The 20,699-nt window shown below is 45.4% G+C and overlaps 1 protein-coding gene across 1 annotated transcript in view; it reads right to left on the bottom strand.

Moving 5' to 3' along the window:
* The window catches only part of LOC124805402 (dipeptidase 1-like), a 224,904-nt gene that overhangs the window by 133,721 nt on the left and 70,484 nt on the right, over positions 1-20,699 (bottom strand). The window contains exon 3 of the mRNA XM_047265964.1: positions 19,045-19,177. Coding sequence (XP_047121920.1) covers positions 19,045-19,177 — 133 coding nt within the window. The remainder of the gene's footprint in view (positions 1-19,044; positions 19,178-20,699) is intronic.

The following is a 20,699-nucleotide window of genomic DNA, read 5'->3' as shown; positions in this document are numbered from 1 at the left end:
TGGAAGTAGTTACCAATTGGTAACTGATGAACAAACTACAATTTTTTTTTCCAATAACTGGAAATTTTATTCCTAAAACCCCCTTTTTTTTTAGAAAGAGATTTAAAATTATAATCAAGTTACAAGTTATCCAGAGGCAGAAGCAACAAATTTTTGACAGTATGAGCTTTCGGGCTGAGATCCTTGCCACTCCCTTTTGGCACGGCCGCAGTCACGACCGCTCACAACAACCTCTGAAAGACTACACTGATGCAAATCTGCAACACACCAGATTACTTTAAACTAAAAATTTTAACAACTCACACAAGCACATAAACTATGCACACCGTAGGAGGGATGGAAATGGTACGAACACTAACATTAAAAGATTAACTTGCCACAGAAGGTACAACTTGAGTTGAAAAAAAAAACTCTTACAGTGGAAGGGTGGCAACTTTATATACTAAAATAACCATTTAAATAAAAACCCATGAGCTGCAGTGTTACATAAAATGTACAAATATGCTCTACATTACACATATACCGCATCTCAAGATGATAGCGAAGATAAAAACATATTTTAGAAATTCGGCCTTTACACTTTAGGCAATAAATTCGTTAACACCGAATCTGACAAACATGATAGAGGCAGCTGTTAACGTATGGCAGACCGACAGACCGACAGACAGACACTAACTGCCTAACAAATGTGGACGGGAGACAGACGAATAAGCTGGGGACGCGAGACTGACCAAGAAAACAAGTAGAATTTAACAAGTAAATGACATCAACATATCACGAATCACTTAACTTCTAATAACTGCGATGTCTGGCAAAGACTGGCGCAGCAGCCCCCAAACGCTCTCCCGAACCGTCCGCTGCCAGCCGCTTCAACGGACGCAGGAAGACGCGCCGATTTCCCGTCTCACGGCGTCGCAGCTCGCGCCGACCAGACCGATGTCGTGGGTTGACTCCTGTTGCTCTCGTGTTGGCCGCGAAGTCACTACCCCTTGCTATATGGAGCGGGCCACTGGACTGACATGGCGACCTCACATGCGCCGACGCTCAAGACGGACAAGTCATCTTGTGTCTCAGTGCGCGACCGACCAACCGATCGATCCAACCGCCAGTGACCATTGCCTGAAAAAACTCGAGCAGACTGGCGGCCTAACAGATACTAGCACTCCGGACAACAGACATACCAACTGACCAGACTCACTCCGACTGACATACTGATCGACTGCCCGGTTTTTTTTTTTTTCTTTATTGATTTTCAATTCCCCCGAAGGGGGCGGGATGGCAGCAGCTTAGTACGCTGCTTTACAGCCTACATTTTTTAAAAACGGAAGAAGAAAAGAAACAAGAAGAACAGGCGATAAAACGGTGACTTAAAGTGTAAAATGGCGGAAAAATGCGGAAAGTTAAAACAGAAAGCAAAGGGGTTGGCAATGTTAATAAAATACACAGGAATCAGACAAGTAACGTAGTAGACACACAATTAAAAAAACATGGCGACAGTCTGGTTTCTGTTCGCAAGAGATAAAAAAATTACACCCAGCGACAGTATGATGGCCGTTCACAACACTTCCCAAAAGACACACAACATGGAACAATCACTGTAAAACACTGCACGAAAACGGCGGCACAAAGAGGACACTCCCGAGCCAAAGGCAGATGGGGGGGGGGAGACCTGGAGGAGGGGGAAAAACAAGGAGGGAGGAGAGGAAAAAACTAAAGGGGGGGAAGCAAAGGAGTGAGAGGACTCTTAAGGAGGGAGAGGGGCAGGGCAGACGCGAGAGGGAATGGGAAAAGGCAGGGGAGGGAAATGCAAAAGGACTCAGAGGAGAGAAGGGGGGCAGAGAGAGGGAAGGTGGGGAAAAAAGAGGATGGAAGGGGGGGAGAGAGAGCCTGGGAAAGGACAGAGGAAAGGAGGGGGAGTGAGGATCGGAGTTGATTGGAGGGATAAATGAAGGGAGAAGGCATCATCCGGGAGGGGGAGTTGATGGACGCCACCTTGGGAAAGGAGATGATGGGTGTAGAGATGGAGGGTAGGCGGGACACAACAGTGAAGATGTGGCAGGGGGTGGGGATGGGAGAGGAGAGGAGCAACCAGGGGGTGAGGGGGATCAAGGCGGCTGGAGGTGTAGAGTATGTGGATATGTTCGAGGAATAGGAGCAGATGGGGGAAAGGAATGAGGTCATAGAGGATCCGTGTGGGGGATGGGAGGCGTATACAGAAGACGAGGCGGAGTGCATGACGCTCAAGGATCTGGAGGGACTCGTAGAATTTGGGGAGGGGGGCGGGGACTGCCCTGCTTATAGCACTCCTTAAATGCACGTGCCGGCTACCTTTCCCACCAGAGGGAGACACCAAAGCTGCGATTGCCACAGCGGCACCACCGCCAGAAACGGAGGGCCACTGCTTCACACTACGCGCTGCGGCGCACTCTTCAAAACAGCAAATTTTTACCACGGCTCAATGTTGTAGAACATAAATTATGAATGTGAGCATTTCAGTACAAAAATTTCGAAAGAAGACTACGTTCAACAGCGGCAGTCGGCAGGTGGCCAGTAGAATAGTTATGCCGTCAACTGAACTGCGTATAAACTGGATTTCCCACGGCGTATCGCTTTCCTGGAGGTTAATTAAGTAATTTTAGATGTTCTACCGAAGCAACGCCTCAAACTGAAACTGTTTTCATAAGGAATAATTGGGAGGCGCGTGCAGCGGTAACAGCCAGTCGCCGGCAGCAGTTGGTGCTGTCGCGAAGTTAGGCGCGCCTGCGCCGGTGCGCGGATGCGGACGATTTCAGCTGCCGATGTTCCCACGGTCAGAAGCCGCGCTCAACAGCCCTCTCTCTTTTTGTATTTCTGCGGTTTGTGAACGAGGAGCACAGCGGCAGCAATAAAGTGGGCTGCGGTTCGAAAATAGTTCGGTTTACCGCTAACTGAATTTGCTCTTCGTCGTAATGAAACAACAATTTTGTAATTAATTACAGCTGCAGCCGGAATTTCTCTTTGTTATTTTAGCTTTTGAAATTCCAGTGCGACGGGAAACACAATTGTACGATCCCTATCTTTCCGCTCTTTACAAATGGATCCAATATATAAGGAAACTCCACATATAAATTCCGCAGCTATCAATTAACTTTTCTACGTAGTTCTGAAGTTACGGTAGTAATGTAACTGATAATGAACAGCAACAATAAAGCGAAAATTTGTTCATTACTCGTTCCTCTGTATGTACCCGTATCTGACACTAGATCTCCCAAAATTCAATTGTGGAAATGGGGAAAAATAATTACATCTCGTAACGGATAATATCTCGGAATGACGATACTATGGAACCAAAGTCAAGACATTCTGAGAGCCAAGGATAAAAGCGGTCAAACAGATGCAGTATTTCTTGAGTCCAGAAAAGAATGCACTCAGTACCACACTTAACTTATTTATAGAAAACACGATCATATATGATACAACCAAAATTTGAGACTGGAGTGAGGATTTATTTGTAGGGAGGACACAGCACGCTATCTTGGACAGAGAGTCCTCGACAGAAGTAGTAATGACTTTATATATGGTACAGGGAAGTGTTGGGATCCGTGCTGTTTATATTGTATATTAATGATCTTGTAGACAAATTAATAGTAATCTAAGACTGTTTGAAAATGATGCAGTTATCTATAATACGCTATTGTCAGAAAGAAGCTGTACAAATAATCAGTCAGATCTTGATAAGATTTCAAAGTTGCACAAACTGTAGCTTTAAATGTTCGTAACTGTGATACTGTGCAAGTTACAAATTGAATAAACATACACTGAAGAGACAAAGAAACTGGTACATATCCCTAATATCGTGTAGGACCCTGCGAGCACGCAACATGGCGTGGCATGGACTCGACTAATGTCTGAAATAGTGTTGGAGGGAAATGACACTACGAATCATGCAGGGCTGTCAATAAATCGTAAGAGTACGAGGGGTTGGAGATCTCTTCTGAACAGCGCGTTGCAAGGCATCACAGATGTGCTCAATAACGTTCATGTCTGGGGAGTTTGCTGGCCAGCAGAAGTGTTTAAACTCAGAAGAGTGTTCCTGGAGCCACTCTGTAGCAGTTCCGGACGTGTGGGGTGTCGCATTTTCAGCTGGAATTGCCCAAGTCCATGGGAATGCACAATGGACACGAACGGATGCGGGTGATTAGACAGGAGCTTACGTACGTGTCACCTGTCAGAGTCGTATCTACACGTATCAGGACTCCCATAACACTCCAATTGCACACACCCCACGCCATTACAGAGCCTCCACCAGCGTGAACAGTCCCCGGCTGACATACAGGGTCCATGGATTCATGAGGTTGTCACCATACCCGTACTCGTCCATCCGTTCGCTATAATCTGAAACGGGACCCATTGGACCAGGCGACAAGTTTCCAGTCACCAACAGTCCAATGTTGGTGCTGACGGGCGCAGGCGAGACGTAAAGCTTTGGGTCATGCAGTCATCAAAGATGCACGAATGGGTCTTCGGCTCCGAAGGCTTATATGGATGGTTAGCACGTTGACACTTCTTGATGGCCCAATGCTGAAATGTCACTTTGAACGATTCTCTTCAGTCGTCGGTGGTCCTGTACCTGCGGGATCTTTTTCCGGCCGCAGCGATGTCTGAGATTCGATGTTTTACCGGATTCCTGATATTCACGGTGCACTCGTGAAATGGTCGTACGGGAAAATCCCCACTTCTTCGATATCTAAGGGGTGCTGTGTTTGACCGCTAGTGCTCCGACTACTACACCACGTTCAAACTCGCTTAAATGTTGATAATCTGTCATTGTGGCAGCAGTAAGCTATCTAACAACTGCGCCAGATATTTGTTGCCTTACATAGGCGTTGCCGACCGCAGGGCCGTATTCTGACTGTTTACATATCTCTTTATTTGTATACGCATGCTTATACCAGTTTTTTTGGCGCCTCAGTGTACTATCCTGTGACTATAAAATCTACACAGCCTGTTAGTGCAGGCAGTGTGGCGTAGTGGTTACCGTTTCTGTCTGACGTACTGCGGATCTCCAGATCAAATCTTACAAACAGCAGTATTGTTTATTATGTAGTATTTACGATTTTTGGAAGGTTCTTGAAATATTTTGCATTTTTAATATTCGATCGATGTGGTGCTGAAAACAAATGCCTCGACTTTTTCTTTTTTTGTGAAAACTCTTAAAGATGGAGAATCGGATTCGTGTTTAACGTCCCGTCCACAACGAGGTCATTAGAAGTGGAGCACAAGCTCCCGTTTGGGAAGGATGGGGAGGGAAAGCGGCCCTGCCCTTTCGAAGGAACCGTCCCGGCATTTGCCTTAAGTGATTTAAGGAAATCACAGAAAAACTTAATAAGAATGGCCGGTCGCAGGTTTGAATCACAGTCCTCCTGAATGCCAGTCCAGTGTCCTAAAGCCACTGCGATACCTCACTCCGTAAAACTCTCAAGCTTTTTAAATATAACAAACTTTATTAGTATTCTACACCCTTCGTTTCATGACTACGTATTTATTTCTCAACATAGTCATCCTGTGGATGAAGACATTTCTCCCAACGAGAGATCAGTTGTTGACACCGCCGCTGTAGAATATTTGACTTTGCTGACGGAACCACAAACTCACCTCTGCTTGCACCTTTCATCAGTATCAAAATTAAGTCGTCGAACGCGTCCTTTAAATTTGGAAACAGATGAAATTAGGGTGGGCCAAGTCGAGACTTTATGGAGGATGAAACTTCCTGGCAGATTAAAACTGTGTGCCGGACCGAGACTCGAACTCGGGACCTTTGCCTTTCGCGGGCAAGTGCTCTACCAACTGAGCTCCCCAAGCACGACTCACGCCCCGTCTCCACAGGTTTCGCAGGAGAGCTTCTGCGAAGTTTGGAAGGTAGGACACGTGGTACTGGCGGAATTAAAGCTATGGGGACGGGTCGTGAGTCGTGCTTGGGTAGCTCAGTTGGTAGAGCACTTGCCTGCGAATGGCAAAGGTCCCGAGCTCGAGTCTCGGTCCGGCACACAGTTTTAATCCGCCAGGAAGTTTTATGGAGGATGTTCGATGACAGTGAACCCAAGGCGTCAGACTGTCGCAACGCCCATGTGTGGTCTGGCATTTTCTTGCTGAGGATGCTACATGTCTTGTAAAACGTTTTCTGCAGCTGGAAAGTCGTTTACAGCACGCTGTCTCTAATACACGGAGGTAGTTAAACAACACACCGCCATGTTACAAGCTAAAATACGGAGCTCTCTAGCGGGATAGTGCTGTAAATTTATAGACGTGACGAATAAAAATGTAGAATGTTAATAACGTTTCATTTATTTAAAAAGCTTGAAGAGTTTATACATAAAAATTTCAGAGACATTACTTTTCTACACACCTTTTCGTATTCTGGAAAAACTGATACTTGTGTAAATACAGGCAGTCAGGAATACTCGATGTTTGTACGAGGGCTGTCCGGAAATTAAGGTCCGATCGCTCGCGAAATGGAAAAAACCGTGAAATTCCGATGAAGCTTTGCATTGATTGGTTGTAAGGTGTCTATGGTATGCCCATTGATCGTGACACGTCACTCTTTCCACTTCTGAGCGCATAGTGAGCACGTAAAGATACCTAGAAATTAGTGTCTCCTGCCAAGTATGTGGGCCTCGTGAGAGATTTCGCGTGATTTTATGCAGCCCGCACTACGTAATTGTCATGCATTTCCTTCTTCGTGGCAGTTCTTGGCCGTACACTGCAGGGGCAATGACGACGCTCCTGCAGCGTGTTCGATGTCTGATCACCCACCAGACAGCTCGGACTTGGCTCCCTCTGAATTTCATCGCTGCTCACATGAACCGCTGGCTGTGAACACAACATTTTGGCACGGACAACAAGGTGCAAATCAGTGTAGAAAATTGGCAGAAATCAAAGGCGGCTATCTTCTATGACGAGAATATTGGAAAGTTGGTATAATGCTACGACAAATGTCTTAGTCAGAGGGGCGACTATTTAGAGAAGTAGCTGTAAGCTTTAGCAGACTGTTGCAAATAAAACATTTCTGATTTTCACTGTGGTTTCCATTGCGCGGCCAATCGGATCTTACATTCCGAAAGGTCCTCAGATAAACAGCTGCATGTCCCATCCAGGAGCTCATTTCCGTTCTGGCTGTAAGATGGCGTTCGTAATAAACCTGCTTTGACTGATAACAAGGAAACAACTTCATCTCATATTTTAAGGAGAAAAAAGCACACTATCAAACTATCAGCTCCAGAAGTCGACTCCACACGAAAATTTGGGCCATAATTTTGATACTACTCAGTTATGGCATGCTGACTTACGGTTTTTGAACATTCGCACACACCAGTTGTCGCGCGTTCCTGCCCGCTGCAGCCGCCTAATGCCCGAGCTTGAAATAATGCATAGCGGAGTGACAAACAGCACCCTCCTATTTCCGGGATCTTGAAGCTGAGGGAAGACAGGAGGACAACATTTCTGCCGAACGTGCTCTGAAATTTTGTTCGAGAACACGCTGTTTTACGCGAAAAGCGTACGTTATATTTCATCCTCACGTAATTATTATGAAACTGAATTAATTATTTTCGATTTAATCGGCCTCGTATGATTAGCAGTCGAGATGGCAGGCATCTTATCCGCATGACTTAACGGATCGTGCAGCCACGTCTCGATCCCTGAGTCAACAGATGGGGACGTTTGCCAGACGACCACCATCTGCACGAACAGTTCGACGACGTTTGCAGCAGCATGGACTATTAGCTCGGAGACCATGGCTGCGGTTACCCTTGACGCTGCATCACAGACAGGAGCGCCTGCGATGGTGTACTCAGCGACGAACCTAGGTGCACGAATGGCAAAACGTCATTTTTTTCGGATGAATCCAGGTTCTGTATACAGCATTGTGATGGTCGCATCCGTGTTTGGCGACATCGCGGTGAACGCACATTGGAAGCGTGTACTCGTCATGGCCATACTGGCGTATCACCCGGCGTGATGGTATGGGAAGCCATTGGTCACACGTCTCGGTCACCTCTTGTTCGCATTGACGGCACTTTGAACAGTGGACGTTACATTTCGGATATGTTACGACCCGTGGCTCTACCCTTCATTCGATCCCTGCGAAACCCTACATTTCAGCAGGATAATGCACCACCGCATGTTGTGGGTCCTATACGGGCCTTCTGGATACAGAAAATGTTCGACTGCTGCCCTGGCCAGCACATTCTCCAGATCTCTCACCAATTGAAAACGTCTGGTCAATGGCGGCCGAGCAACTGGCTCGTCACAATGCGCCAGTCACTACTCGATGAACTGTGGTATCGTGTTGAAGCTGCATTGGCACCTGTACCTTTACGCGCCATCCAAGCTCTGTTTCACTCAATGCCCAGGCGTATCAAGGCCGTTATTACGGCCAGAGATAGTTGTTCTGGGTACTGATTTCTCAGGAGCTATGCATCCAAATTTCATGAAAGTGTAATCACATGTCAGTTATAGTGTAATATATTTGTCTAATGAATACCCGTTTATCATCTGCATTTCTTCTTGGTGTAGCAGTTCTAATGGTCATTAGTGTATTTTCCTTATAATGGTGTTTATATTGTTGGGACAGCGTATTTATATGTGAGTAAGCGCTCTTGAACGGCCTGATAAATTTGTTTTCCTGATATCCCAAAGCTATATTTTTGTTGCTGAAACTTCAACTGTCCACATCCACATATGATTGGCCCACCACAGGGGTGTTATCGTTCCGCTATTCTTTGCGGAACACCTTCCAATCGACATTGAACTAAGAGGAAGGCTACGTTAACGATAGCGCTTGTGCAGGGATTCTTGCAAAGTCCCCACTCGCTATCCCTCAGTGCAAATGACTACCACGCGACGTGAGAGCAATTTTACGGACCAAGCCGTACGTGCAGGACTCTCGTAAACGGAAGCACTGGAGGCAGCGAAGTAATGTGGAACCGCCCACCCCTTGGGCGACAGATACCTTTCAAGCTAGAGAGGGGAGGAGAGGACGTAGCGCTCCAGACATAGCACACCCTAGGTAAAAAACAATGACGCATCAGAAATGGGGAGGAAATTGGTTGATGTTATGAACATGTACAGACAAACAATAAAGTTCCAGAAAAATTGGATGATTTATTCAAGAGAAAATGCTTCACAAATTGAGCAAGCCAATAACACGTTGGCCGTTATTCGGCTTGCATCGGTTGATGGAGTTGTTGGATGTTCCTCCTGAGGCATATTGTGCCAAATTCTGTCCAACTGGCGGCTTAGAACGTAAAAATCTCGAGCTGGTTTTAGGACCCGGCCCATAATGTTCCAATTGGGGACAGATACAGCGACCTTGCAGGCTCTGGTAGGTTTTGGCAAGCACGAAGACAAGCAATAGAAACTCCCGCCGTGTGCAGACTGAATTGTAAGCCCAGAATGGCTTGCCATGAAGGGCAACAGAATGGGGCGTAGAATATCGTCGAAGCCCCGCTGTGCTGTAGAGGTGCCGCGGATAACAACCGAAACGTCCTGCTGTGAATACAAGTGCACACCAGACCGTTACTTCTGTTTGTTGGACCGTATTGCGAGCGACAGTCATCAGTCTCCTGGTGAGTAGTGCAACCTACATCCTCAGTTATTTGCTGAATATGCTCCGATCTATGACTTCCTCCACAGTTTTTACCCTCTACAGCATCCTCTATCGCCATGGAAGCTATTCCCTGATGTCTTAACAGATGCCCTACCATCCTGTCCCTTCTTATTGTCAGTGTTTTCCATATATTCCTTTCCTTGCCAATTCTCCGGAGAACCTTCTCAGTCCACCTAATTTTCAACATTCTTCTGTAGCAGCACATTTCAAATCATTCAATTCTTTTTCTTCCGTTTTCCTCAGAACCCAGTTTCACTACCATAGAATGCCGAGCTCCAACCGTACATTCTCATAAATTCCTTCGTCAAAATAATGTCTGTGTTTGCTACTAGTAGGCTTCTCTTGGCCAGAAATACCATTTTTGCCAATGCTAGTCTGCTTTATATATCCTTCTTGCTCCGCCCGTCATGGCCTATTTTCTGCCTACGTATCAGAATTCCTTTACTTCATGTACCTCGCTATCACCAATCCCTAGGTTAAGTTTCTCCTCATTCCTGCTATTTCTCATTACTTTCGTCTTTCTTCGATTTACTCTCAGTCCGTACACCGTATAAACAGTATAAACTGTTCATTCCATTCAGCAAATCCTGTAATTCTTCTTTAGTTTCAGTGAGGATGTCAATGTTATCCTGTCATTAAGGGATTTCAATTATACTATCATCAAGGGATATCAATGTTATCCTATCATTGATATCACTTCACCTTGCACTTTAATTCCACTCTTGAACCTTTCTTTTATTTTGTCGTTGCTTCTTCGATGTATAGATTGAACAGTAGGGGCGAAAGACTATATCCTCGTCTTACACCTTCTTTAATCTGAGCACTTCTTGGTCTTCTACTCTTATTGTTCTCTCTTGGTTCTTGTACATATTACATATTACCCCTGTTCATCTCAGAATTTCGAACATCTTGCATTATTTGAGACTGTCGAATGCTTTCTCCAGGTGAACGTGTATCGGTTTTTCTTCAGTCTTGCTTCCATTATCAGCCGCAACGTCAGAACTGCCTGTATGTTGCCTTTACCTTTCCTAAAGCCAAATTGAATTTTCTTTTCCATTCTTGTGTGTATTATTCTTGAGCTGTTAACCTGATTGTGCGATAAGTCTCGCTACTGTCAGCTCTTGCTATCTTCGAAATTGTGGGGACGATGTTTTTTTTCCGAAATTCAGACCGCACATCGCCAGGCTCATGCATTCTACACACCAACGTGAATAATCGAATTATTACTACTTCCCCAAATGCTTTTATAAATTCTGATGGAATGATATCAATTCTGTCTGCCTTATTAGCTCTTAAGCCCTCCAAAGCTCTTTTAAATGCTGGTTGTAATACTTCTCTTCTATAACGACTCCTGATTTTTATTCTTCCCCCTCATAGAGGCTTTCAAAGTATTCTTCTCGGCATTTAGCAGTGGAATTCCCATTGCACGTTATCACCCTTGCTTTTAATTTCATCGAAGGTTGATTTGACTTTTCTATATGCTGTGTCAGTTATTTTGACAATCACTTCTTTTTCGATTTCTTCACATTTTTCATGCAGCTATTTCACCTTAGCACAGATGCGCTTCCTATTTTTTTCACTCCTAAGTATTGTATTTCTGTATTCCTGAATTTTCCAGAACATTTTTGTGCTTCCTTCGCTCATAGATCAACTGCAGTGTTTCTTCTTTTATCCAATGTCCCTTCGCTGTTAATTTTATGTACCTATGTTTTTCTTTCCATTTTCTGTGAGTGCCCTTTTCGGAGACATCCATTACTCTTAAACTGAACTGCCTACTTAGCTAATCGTTATCGAAGTACGCGCCAATAACCAGGAGTGATGGTCTGGGTGCCGTTTCTTTCCATAGCAGGATATTTTAGTTGTCATCCGATGCATATGTACAGCACAGCGGTACGTCGGCAATATTCTACAGCCCGTTCATGGCTAGCCATTCTGGACTTATATTTCAGCATGATAATGCCTGACCGTACACGGCTAGAATTTCTAATGTTTGTCTCCGAGCTTGCCAAATCCTACCTTGCCCAGCAAGCCGCCGGATCTCTCAGCGACTGAGAACGATTGGAACGTTACGGGCAGGGCCCTCTAACTACTTTGGGGCTTTGACGGTGTAACGCGCCAGCTGGACAGACTTTGGCACGGTACCCGCAGGTGGACATCCAACAACTCTGTTACTCAGTGCCAAGCCGAGGGCCCGACGGTCAAAGGTGTACCTTCACGTTATTGACTTGTTCAACGTGTGAAGAGTTTTCTCTTGAATAGATCAAGTAATTTTTCTGTAATTGTTATCATTTGTTTGTGTGTACATGTATATAGATACAGGGTGAAAAGTATTTAAACCGACAAACTCTGGGAGGTTGCAGGGGACATCAAAACAAATATTTTTCCCTAATGTCATTTTTTCCTATGAGGAAAATTTAAACTGGCGGAGGCCGTATTACGCTCTTCAGTTGTTAGAGGGCGTATTACGATCTTCAGTTGTTAGAGAGCGCATTACGCGCTTCAGTTGCAGGCAACTGGTGTCCACCAGTGTAGTACTGCATTGTCTCTGTTTACTAATGGAGCGATACACCTGGAGTGAGTTCACTGATATGGTTGGTGCGTACTACGTAGCGCACCACAAGGGACTAGCTGCACAGCGGGTTTATCAACAACAATATCCTAATCGCTGTATCCCGCATCATACGACCTTTGCTGTTGTGTACCAACGTCTGCGGGAGACCGGGTCATTTAGCAGATTACCTGGACAGGGACGCCATCGTACGGTAAGAACGGTGCAATTTGATGAAGCTGTCTTGCGGCATGTGAGAGCGGGACCCTTCAATCAGCACTCGTGCAATTCCACGTAACATGGGGACGAATCAGACGAATGTAAGAACAGTCCTTCGAGATCAGTTGTTACGTCCATTTCACGTACAGCGTATCCACAACCTGGAACCATTTGATTATCCACCCAGAGCACAGTTTTCGCAGTGGTACCCGGAACTGAGTGAAATGCATCCTACATTTCCATCCTCTGTGTTGTTTACCGATGAAGCAACGTTCGGGCGTCATGGAGTCTTCAAAATGCACAATTCTCATGTTTGGAGTGAGAATAACCCACATGCCAAAGTTACTAGCGCTCATCAAGTGAGGTTCTTCGTTAATGTGTGGGTCGGTGTTGTTGGGGGCTGTTTAATTGGGCCGTATCTGCTACCTAGGCGATTAAATGGCAGGCACTATTGCAATTTTCTTGCCAGAGCATTGCCATAATTGCTGGAAGACGTCCACCTCCCCACAAGACAACACATGTGGTTCCAACATGACGGGGTGCCGGCACATTTCAGTCGTCGTGTGCGTCGATTCCTGGACCGACGGTTCCCAGAAACGTGGATTGGCAGAAGTGGTCCTGTACCATGGCCTGCTGGGTCCCCAGATATGTCCCCTCTGGATTTTTTTGAGTGGGGAGAGATGCGCAACCTTGTTTACGCACCTCCTGTTGCATCTGAAGAGGATCTGGTTGCCCGGATAGTAGCAGCAGCAGTGGGAACAATTCAGGATACTCCTGGGGTTTTTGCCCGTGTCAGACAGAACATGATCCGACAGTGTAACCTTTGTTTACGTGTCAATGGAGGCATATTTGAAAATCTACTGTAATTGACAATTGGTTGCGTTAATGTGTTGTCTCTTGGTCATAAAAAAATGGAAAAGTGTTTCTTGGTTTAATTAATTTGCCGCCAGAGAAATCTTTCTCTACCGGTTTAAATACTCCTCATAGGAAAAAATGACATTAGGGAAAAATATTTGTTTTGATGTCCCCTACAACCTCCCCGAGTTTTTCGGTTTAAATATTTTTCACCCCGTATAGCCGGCCAGGGGGGCCGAGCGGTTCTAGGCGCAGGTTCGAATCCTGCCTCGGGCATGGTTGTGTGTGATGTCCTTAGGTTAGTTAGGTTTAAGTAGTTCTAAGTTCTAGGGGTATGATGACCTCAGAAGTTATGTCCCATAGTGCTCAGAGCCATTTGAACCATTTGTATATACATATACCGATTTCCGTCCCATTTGGATACCTGCTTCGTGGTGACTCACTTTATACTCTTATGTTGTAGTAGTCACCCCGTCAAAAGAACCCACAGATGGTCTAAGACACCGTCGCGTGACTCCCACCGACGCCAGAAGTCGCGGCAGTGAAACGGTGTGCATGTGCCAGCCGCCTGCATAGAATTAGCGAAGTAAGGTTCTTCGACGTGGAGATGTCGCAGAAAGACAAAAGGAGCCATCGAGCTTGGACGCGACCATGATCACATAGTATCAAAGTGGGCTGTCCAATGTATCTTGAAGGAATGGTTCAGCAATCGCAGACATCTAACACTGAGACGTGCACGGCTTGCGTTTATCCCATTTATTGTTTCTCATCTTCTATTACGGTGCTGCCGCCTCGTTTATGCCATTTACTGGTGTCACTAACTTCCTGCCTTACATTCCCTTGAGTGACAGCAGCAGCGCGTATCGATAAGTGCACTGTCATACCATCTCTGGAGCGACCGGTAGTATTTCCGGGTCGTCGTGTGGCAGTCAGTTCGGGATGGACCAGCAGTGCAGTCGGGACGCAGCAGCAAGGAAGTCGGGAGACGGAGCGCTGGTGAGTCGCCGACAGCCAGTGCTCGCTGACCGCTGGCGACACACATCAACTGTCCGACGGAGCGAGATTGGAGCAAGACGAACGTTGGTTGGTCGTTCGGTTGGTCGTCTCATTGACCGACGTATATTTGGTCCTTTCACCGTTTCCGGGTTCTGGCAGTCGGTCGGTTGGCGTGGAGCAGAGAGGAATTCTTCGCGGAACGTAGTTCGGCCGGGGCGCTGGCGGTCTCTGACCGGTGTCGGAGTGTGTGAGGCTGTCCCATTGCTACGAGGTACGTGGCTCACCAACCCTGGACACGAAAATTGATTTAATCTACCAGCAAGTCAAGACTGTACACACTGTGTCATTCAGAGTTCGTTGTCGGCTGTTGGAAGTGCACCAGCGGAATCTTCTGCCTTGTGGCCGTTAACGTTCCGGTTACCTGTCCTGGCCGTTGACGTAAATTTCAGGCACTGTAGCGTCCTTATCATGTTGTTGCTGTCCAGCACGGTGTGTATGTAGTTTGACAGCTCCACGTATGATTGGTTGTGGGCGCCAATATCTTCTACGTTGTTCCGTTGAGCTCGCTGTTGTGAACTGGTCGGGTGAAGTGGAAGTTATCTTGTCGGTGGGTCCAATGACTGTTAGTCGGTTGGGTTGTCATCGGGTCGTGAATGGTTGGCACGACTGCCTGTCTCACCTAAGCGAGCGTTAGTGTTTGAATTCCAGGCCGGCCCTCGAACATCTGAGCGCCCTTGAGTGTACGTTTTTTAATTTGTTCTTGTTGTTTGTACTTGTATGTCTTGTAGCCTATATTTTTTTTAAATTTAAGGTTGTTTTGCCCTTAAGGCGTAAGATTCTTTAGGCCTTCAGCCTAATTCTAAGAACTGTTTCACGTAGGACCTTTGGAATTTTAAGGTTTTAGTGTTGTTTAATTTTAAGTGTTGGGCTTTCATCCGATTTTGAGTTTGTTTTGCTCTTAAGGCCTTCAGCCTAGTCCAAACAACTTTTTCACGTAAGGCCTTTGGCATTTTAAAAATTTTAATGTTGTTGAATTTTAAGTGTTTGGCCTTCAGCCGATTTGAATTTGAGTTTGTTTTGCTCTTAAGGACTTCAGCCTAAATTGAAAAACTGTTTCACGTGAGGCTTTTGGTTTAAAAAAAATTAATGTTATGGAGTTTTAAGTGTTAGGCCTTCAGCCGATTTGAATTTAACTTGTTTGCTCTTGAAGTGTCTGATTCTTTGGGCCTTCAGCCAAACCAAAGAACTTTTTCGAGATAAGGCTTTGCCATTTAAATTTCTGTTTTGGTTGAGATTTGCCTAATTAAGAACTGTTTTATGTAAGGCCTTATTAAAAAAAAATTTTTAATGTTGTTTAGCCTTAAGTGTTGGGCTTTCAGCCAATTTTGAATTCAAATTGTTTGCTCTGAAAATCTCAGATTCTTTGGGCCTTCAGCCTAAATAAAGAACTGTTGTAAGATAAGGCTTGCCTTTTAAATTTCTGATTATGCTTGCGTTTTAAGTTATTGGGCTTCAGCCGTTTTTAAATTAAAGTGGCTTTCAGCCAGTAATTAAGTCCCAAACTTTAAAGCTGTGTGTTTAAAGAAATTTTTTTGGGAGCTCTTGTGATGTTTGATTAAATAATAAAGTTTTATGTTCAAGTGTAACTGACAGCCCCTTATTGTTGCCCCTTTCCACAATTTAAACTACCTGTCCTGTCCTGTGGGTTAAGCAGGGCGTCTCAAAGACGTTGTGAGAACAGTGGTTATAAGAAGGATCCTGACGGTTCCAACTTAACTAGTTTCTGAGCGGAAATCATGCACGTAACAGTAAATTGAAGGGGGGTGCCCCGAAAACGGCGACTGCGCACAGCGGTAAATGAAGTCACGTCTTTAATGGGCCAAACAGACAAACGGGTGAGAGAGAGATAGACTGTGATCCGACGACCGCGATTTCGCCCCCCTTTCAGACAGTGCAAGTAATCAAGTGCACAGCCTTAGGCTTATGACTAGTTTTTTGTCCGTGGATTTGCACGCGTACGCACATGTCAAATGTATTTCACATAAATTAAACATATTTCACACGTATTTGTACATTCTCTAGCGAATTTCCCCGTCCAGTTTCGTTTTCAAACAGCTCAATATTTATGATTCCGTATCACCTGAACTATGTGTCGTACAGTGATATACTTTTGGTAATATACTCAGTGTTATATCTGAATGCCGTCTGCAAAATGTGTCTCGAATACAGTTATTAGTAAAGAAGTAATAAACTAAAATGTCACGCTTCATGTGGCAGTTTTAATGCATGAGCAGCGAAAATCTAGCCAGCGATACTGCCTTGCCTGCTGCCTTACTTCTTGTGGCGCGGTTCTGCTATCTCCTCCGTTTTAAACCTGGACTACTGGTTTTAGTGCCCTATTTGTTTACAAATTAACATGAACGATGGGGAGTGACTATAAGGCAGTTGTTAAAAATAATCTTAATCAAATGGTTCAAATGGCTTTGAGCGCTATGGGACTTAACATCTGAGGTCATCAGTCCCCTGGAACTTCGAACTACTTAAACCTAACTAACCTAAGGACATCACACACATCCATCCCCGAGGCAGGATTCGAACCTGCGACCGTAGCGGTCGCACGGTTCCAGACTGAAGCGCCTGGAACCGCATGGCCACTGCGGCCGGCCAATCTTAATCGCTTGAGTCACGAAATCGATCGTGTGACTTTTAGTAAAATGTATACTGCAGCCAGTGCGGATCATTTCATTCAAAATGTGGAAATTTCTCTGCGGTTGCCCGCAATTTAATATGGAATGGATAAGTGATAAACATTTCTCCTTCATGATTGTGTGGGGGCTTTCAACGAGAAAATTTGTTGTAAAGGTTTCAAAGTATGTGTAAAGCTTGTTTCAAGGCACTAAGCATTCTGAATTCCAAATACTGGACGAATAAAAAGTGTATATTTGTGCGTCGTGGCTACACTGCTCTCACACTCCCACCCGCACCCCTGTGGTAGAGAGCTGCTTCTCATTCCTACAGCAATTCTTTCCTTACACTAAGTGATATGTGTATCAAGCGTGGTTGAAATCAGTCTTCTGATTTAGGAGGAGACATGAAACATTTAAACATACATATACACATACATCTAGTTTCGTAATATGTCCGGATTTGAACTTTTTATCGCAGTATGAAACTGGCATTATCAGTATTAAACAATAAATAATTCATTGGAATCGCTAGTGTTACCAAAAAATATGCTGAAATATGATTTATAAGTTTTCTTCCTGCAATAATTACATATTTAAGAGAAGAGGCGGTAAAGATTTAATATTTACATAACAGTTATTTGTACCTTTGATCCTCATTGTAATCTGGTAATGCTCTTTCACTTCCAAATCTGTACAATCCCTCGACTGCCTGTGTTATTGTTTCTGTGGGAACATCTCGTAAATACTTTCATTTATTGCTCAACAGCTGTAAATCCAACGTCATAGTACTATAAGGAATGCAAATTGTATCTTATTTTTTAGCGGAATGGAGCTCAAAACAGCTAGCTACATCCAGAAAGCAAAATTGTAACGTAAACCACTAAGCCGCTTGAAGGCGAGGATGGGAGCCCGTAAACACGTCGTGGGAGAAAATAGATGTGTCTCACACGCGTATTTATTTTACCTTTTTATGCCGTGAACATTCACAGTTTCTAAACGTCCGACATGGATGACATATGGTTGACCATTATTTCAAGAAAAAACTAATAGTTTCCTGAGTATATGAAACTTCCTGGCAGATTAAAACTGTGTGCGGACGGAGAATCGAACTCGGGACCTTTGCCTTTCAGGGCAAGTGCTCTACCAACTTTTTTTTTTTTTAATCTCATTTTGTTCGCTTTTGTTCGTTGCATCTGCTCGGGGCGGACGTCGTGAGATATCCGTTTAAGTTCGTTGTTGATCGATTAACTCAGTTTTTTTTTATTACAGATGGCACGTAACCCTCTGACCGAATACGCTGAGTTACCGTGCCGGCTAAATCAGGATGGTCGGACGCAGGTTTGAACCGTCGTCCTCTCGAATGCGAGTCCAGTGTGCTAACCATTGCGCTACCCAGCTCGGTACCAACTGAGCTACCCAAGCACGACCCACGCCCGGTACTCACAGCTTTACTTCTGCCAGTACCTCGTCTCCTACCTTCCAAACTTTACAGAAGCTCTCCTGCGAACCTTGCAGAACTAGCACTCCCGAAAGAAAGGATATTGCGGAGACATGGCTTAGCCACAGCCTGGGGGATGTTTCCAGAATGAGATTTTCACTCTGCAGCGGAGTGTGCGCTGATATGAAACTTCCTGGCAGATTAGTGCTAGTTGTGCAAGGTTCGCAGGAGAGCTTCTGTAAAGTTTGGAAGGTAGGAGACGAGGTACTGGCCGTAGTAAAGCTGTGAGGGCGGGGCGTGAATCGTGCATGGGTAGCTCAGTTGGTAGAGCACTTACCCGCGAAAGGCAAAGGTCCCGAGTTCGATTCTCGGTCCGGCACACAGCTTTAATCTGCCAGGAAGTTTCATATGAGCGCGCACACCGCTGCAAAATCTCATTCTGGAAACTTCCTGAGTATATAGTAGGATCTAGTTCGTAAGGAAATACTCAGTTTTTTTTTTTACAGCTATTGCTCCCCCTCGTTTCTGCACAATGTTTGACCTTTGGATGCTTGTGTAGTACAAGAATCAGCTTGATCTTGTGTGACAAAATCGCCGCGCGTATGCTAGTAAGCGTCTTACGGTTTGAGATAGAGAACAGAGTCACTGAACGTACCTCTGGCGCTGGTGACGAGGGCCAGGTCCCTGGGGTAGCGCTCCACCAGCCTGCGGATGACGTCCACCTGTTCCAGCACCAGCGTCACGGCGTCCAAGTGCTGCGCCGAGCAGGGTACGTAGGCCGACCAGAACTGCAACACACCCGTACACCTCCATCGTCACCTGCTAAGTGACGCTCCCCATTATGGGGGACACACCACTCCTCCATGCGTCTGCGGAGGGGAGAAATATCCAAACTATGTACTTCTACTACACCTCGCAATACGTATCACGTAAAACTGCTTGCTAGCAGTCTTCGGGCTCTTGTTCATCTGTTCCCAAGCAGCCTCCAAAACTCGTTCGTATTCAGCGACATAGAAACCTAAAAGTTACTGTACTAGTTCGTCAACCGCGCCAACGTACACTGAAGCGACAAAGTAACTGGTATAGGCATGCGTTTTCAAATAGATACGTAAACAGGCAGAACACGGCATTGCGGTCGGTGTTCCTGTGTAACCACAAGCGCCAGCACGAAGATGTAGAACCCAAGAGCAGAGAAGGCTGTGAGACGATATCAGCCAATAGATCGCTGACTAGGACCATACCACGACAGGAACGGTCTGTACAAGAGTACAATATAAGCGCTGCTCCTGGAAGCCTCGTTTGCACAGTACTAGACTGGCACCAGGATAGCACTACGATAGCAGTTACTAGTCATCCGTATCCATTGCTTGTATGGACATAGTATATAGAGAAAGACACTGCCTGTTTGCCTGTCGCCCATCGCTTGCGACACTTTCTTGTAATACAAAGTTAAGTATTGTCTATCTTCTGTAATAAAGAATGTTAATGTGATTTGCTTGAATTGTTATATAGCATTCCGAGACCGCACCATCCTTTAGGCACCCTATACGAGACGCGTGGGCAAGACCTCACAGTCGGCAACGCCTATATAAGACAACAAGTGTCTGGTCACTTGTTGATCGGTTACTGGTGCTACAATGGCAGGTTATCAAGATTTCAGTGAGCTTGAACTTGGTGTTACAGTCGGCGATGGGACACAGCATCTCCAAAGTAGCGATGAAGTAGCGATTTTATCGTACGACCATTTCTCAAGTGTACCGTAAATATCAGGAATCCAGTAAAATATTAAATCTTCGACATCTCTGCGGCCAGAAAAAAAACCTGCAAGGACGGGACCAACCGACTAAATAGAATCGTTCAACGTGACAGAACAGAAACCCTTCCGGAAACTGCTGCAGATTTTAATGCTGGCCCATCAACAAGTCACAATGTGCGAACCTTCAACGAACCATCATCGATATCGGCTTTCGGAGCCGAAGGCCCACTCGTGTACCCTTGATCACTGCACGACACAAAGCTCTACGCCTCACCTGGACCCGTCAACAAAATGGTTCAAACGGCTCTGAGCACTATGGGATTTAACATCTGAGGTCATCAGTTCCCTAGAACTTAGAACTACTTAAATCTAACTAACCTAAGGACATAACACGCATCCATGCCCGAGGCAGGATTCAAACCTGCGACTGTAGCAGTCGCATGATTCCAGACTGAAGCGCCTAGAACGGCTTGGCCACAGCAGCCGGCTGGCCCGTCAACACTGACATTGGACTGTTGATGACTCGAAACTTGTCATGAATCCATGGGCCCTGC

This window comes from Schistocerca piceifrons, chromosome 7 (assembly GCF_021461385.2).
Source record: "Schistocerca piceifrons isolate TAMUIC-IGC-003096 chromosome 7, iqSchPice1.1, whole genome shotgun sequence".
NCBI classification, from domain to species: domain Eukaryota; kingdom Metazoa; phylum Arthropoda; class Insecta; order Orthoptera; family Acrididae; genus Schistocerca; species Schistocerca piceifrons.
This window is presented reverse-complemented; position numbering and strand designations above follow the sequence as displayed.